The sequence below is a fragment of the Coffea arabica genome, chromosome 5e (assembly GCF_036785885.1).
Source record: "Coffea arabica cultivar ET-39 chromosome 5e, Coffea Arabica ET-39 HiFi, whole genome shotgun sequence".
Lineage (NCBI taxonomy): Eukaryota > Viridiplantae > Streptophyta > Magnoliopsida > Gentianales > Rubiaceae > Coffea > Coffea arabica.
In genome coordinates, this window is record NC_092318.1 from 9,548,911 (window position 1) to 9,551,983 (window position 3,073).

Sequence of the window (3,073 nt, forward strand, 5' to 3'; positions counted from 1 at the left end):
ACTAGAGGGAATAGTGGTAGTTCTACAGTTTTATTGGCAAAAAAAAATTAAAAAAATGAATAAGAAGGAAAAAGAATGAAAAAATAATTTTAAAAGTAATTCTAAATATAAGCATACCAAACAAGGAAATTTCATTAAAACATTTAAGGTAGTATTATCATTTTAAATGACAAAGGAGATATATGTAATTTTCAAAAGCTCAAAGAAGCTAAATGAAATTGTTAAAAACCTCAAGGGAGGTTTCTGAAATTATCCCTAATTGATCCTAACAAGTAACAACTACAGATGCGGTGCATCACCAGAGGTTCTCAGCAATTGTTAATTGTGATTTTATAAATTTAAAAATAGGATTCAATATGACAATAGGGCGGATATCCATGGCCAATAAGGTCGGGGGAGACCTTTCTCCTACCGCTTTAAATGCGTCGGAAGGACGGGAAAAATACCCCTATCCTGCTCCCCACTAGTAATTTAATATTATATATTTAGATATGTAGAACGTAAAAATATACAATACAATAAAACTATATGTATGTAATATTAAAATCAATAATATGATTTTTCGTGTAATAAATTAATGCAATATTTCTAGTTAATTTATTGTCATTAACCAATAATTTTGTTACGTTAGTTTATTTTTTCTATTTTGATGTTGTTTATAGATATATAAAAAAAGTACGATAATTGATTGATTTTATATAAAATCAGATATAGAGAAATAAATTCAAAAGATCAAAATAATTTTTAAACTTTATTTCATGTTGAATTTTGGAGCAAAAAATGTAAAACAATTATTAGCAAGTTCATTATTAGTGTATTACATATATAAAAAATTAAAATCAAGCAAAAAAAATAAAAATGCTGGAGGTGCGAGATAGGGACACCCCAGAGCTAGCAGGGTGCAAGGGGGAGAGATAGTGGGCATGGGGAGGGGACTAGGGAGTTTTTGGAGAACGGATCAGTTAAGGGTACTCCTCCCATTTCAAATTTGCTCCGCTGCCATCTTTAAATAGGAATGTAATAAGAAATGTAATAACACGAAGGACACTATAACTTTGGAAAGTTATAAATAGCTATAAAACTCTCACAATGTTACTTTGCATCGCACTTTATCCCTTGAACTCATAATATGGTTAGAGTACTTTTGTTCTAAAACATCAAGTAAGGGGACAAAATGCCTATTTTATGAGTTCAATTGCATAAAGTGCAACTGCAGATAAAATTGAGGAGAGTTAAGTGCATTTAACCCTAAATAAATATAATTAAATATAAAAACGAGAAAGAAACTACTTTATATTGACTTTAATGATTAGCTTGATTACTGATAATAAAATTTCACAATTCAACACTGCTAAGCAATTTATTGATAGTAAATTTAAATTTATCAAGTAAAAATCCTGGAAACATGGTAGTTTTGATTTTTGTTCGATTCACTAGTGAAAGGCATCACATCTGCTTTTAATGTAAACAGATAAGATACACGTGGCGTGCGCATGCAAACTATTTAGAAAATAGAAAGACGAAGGTTGGATTTCAATCTTCAATCAACTGGCTAAAGTTAACAAAGAAAATGAAAGAAATGAAAACAGCAGAGCTGGTTTTCGTTCCTATTCCAGGGATTGGCCACTTAGTATCATGTGTTGAACTAGCAAAGCTTCTCATTGAATGCGATGAACGATTATCGATCACCGTCCTGATTATGAAGCTGCCCTATGATACAAAAGTCAGTAGCTACACAAATTCGTTGGTAGAAACTCCGAATTTGCACATAAGGTACCTTGAGCTCATCAAAGAAGAGCCTTCATCTCAATTGTCATCTTTTCTTTCGATTCTGTATCGATTTATCGACAACCATAAAAGTTGTGTGAGGGAGGTTCTTGCTGAAATATCCAATTCTGTTTCGTCGCATCTTGGTGGGATCGTCATAGACATGTTTTGCACCTCTTTGATTGATGTAGCCAATGAATTTGGGGTTCCTTCCTACATATTTTGCCCAGGCGGTGCTGCAACGCTTGGCGTTTTATTCCAGTTGCAAAGTCTGAGAGATGATCTCAATGAAGATGTGAGCCATTACGAGAATTCAGACGTTGAATTAGCTTTGCCTACTTACATCAATCCTGTTCCAGCTAAACTTTTGTCATCTCCATTCTTTGACAAGGATGGAGGTGGCGACATGCTCCTCGATCAGGCAAAAGGATACAGGAAGGCCAAGGGAATCATAATTAACACTTTCCTTGAGCTAGAATGCCATGCGATTCACGCCTTGAGCAATGATAAAACCATCCCACCAGTATATGCAGTAGGGCCACTATTGAATCTGAAGGGAGGCAACAGTCAAAATCAAGAAACTGAGATCATTATGAAATGGCTAGATCTTCAGCCAGAATGTTCTGTTGTGTTCCTTTGCTTTGGTAGTGGAGGTAGTTTTGATGGTGACCAAGTGAAGGAAATTGCCTATGCACTCGAGCGCAGTGGATATCGATTCCTCTGGTCATTGAGAAGGCCTTCACCTAAAGAAAATTTTGAGTTTCCAAGTGAGTATGAGAACCTGGATGAAGTCTTGCCAGAAGGGTTCTTGCAGCGAACTGCAGCCGTTGGAAAAGTTATTGGATGGGCACCACAGGCGGCAGTTCTATCCCATCCTGCTGTAGGGGGCTTTGTTTCTCACTGTGGTTGGAACTCAATATTGGAAAGCGTTTGGTACGGTGTGCCAGTGGCAACTTGGCCGCTTAATGCAGAGCAGCAGCAGAATGCATTCCTAATGGTGAAGGACTTGGCAATGGCAGTGGAGATCAAAATAGATTTCAAAAGGGATTTCGTACTGGGTGTGAGCAGTGAGATTTTGAGTGCAGATGTGATTGAAAGAGGGATTAAACATCTGATGGATCCTGAGAAGGAAATCAAAGAGAAGGTGAAGGAAATGAAGGAGAAGAGCAGGTTGGCTCCTAATGAAGGAGGATCATCCTATGCTTCCTTGAAGTTGTTTCTTGAAGATGTAATAGATAGTATTCCATAATTGTTTGTCAGATCTGAATTGTTATAATGTATTGCATAATTGCTTCTTTTTCTTAAA

The 3,073-nt window shown here is 35.9% G+C and overlaps 1 protein-coding gene across 1 annotated transcript; it reads left to right on the forward strand.

The window, feature by feature from the left end:
* Positions 1-1,520: 1,520 nt before the first annotated feature.
* Positions 1,521-3,073, forward strand: LOC113688294 (anthocyanidin 3-O-glucosyltransferase 2-like). The gene has a single exon (XM_027206092.2). It carries the CDS (start codon positions 1,571-1,573, stop codon positions 3,014-3,016), a length of 1,446 nt encoding a protein of 481 aa, XP_027061893.2. The 5' UTR covers positions 1,521-1,570; the 3' UTR covers positions 3,017-3,073.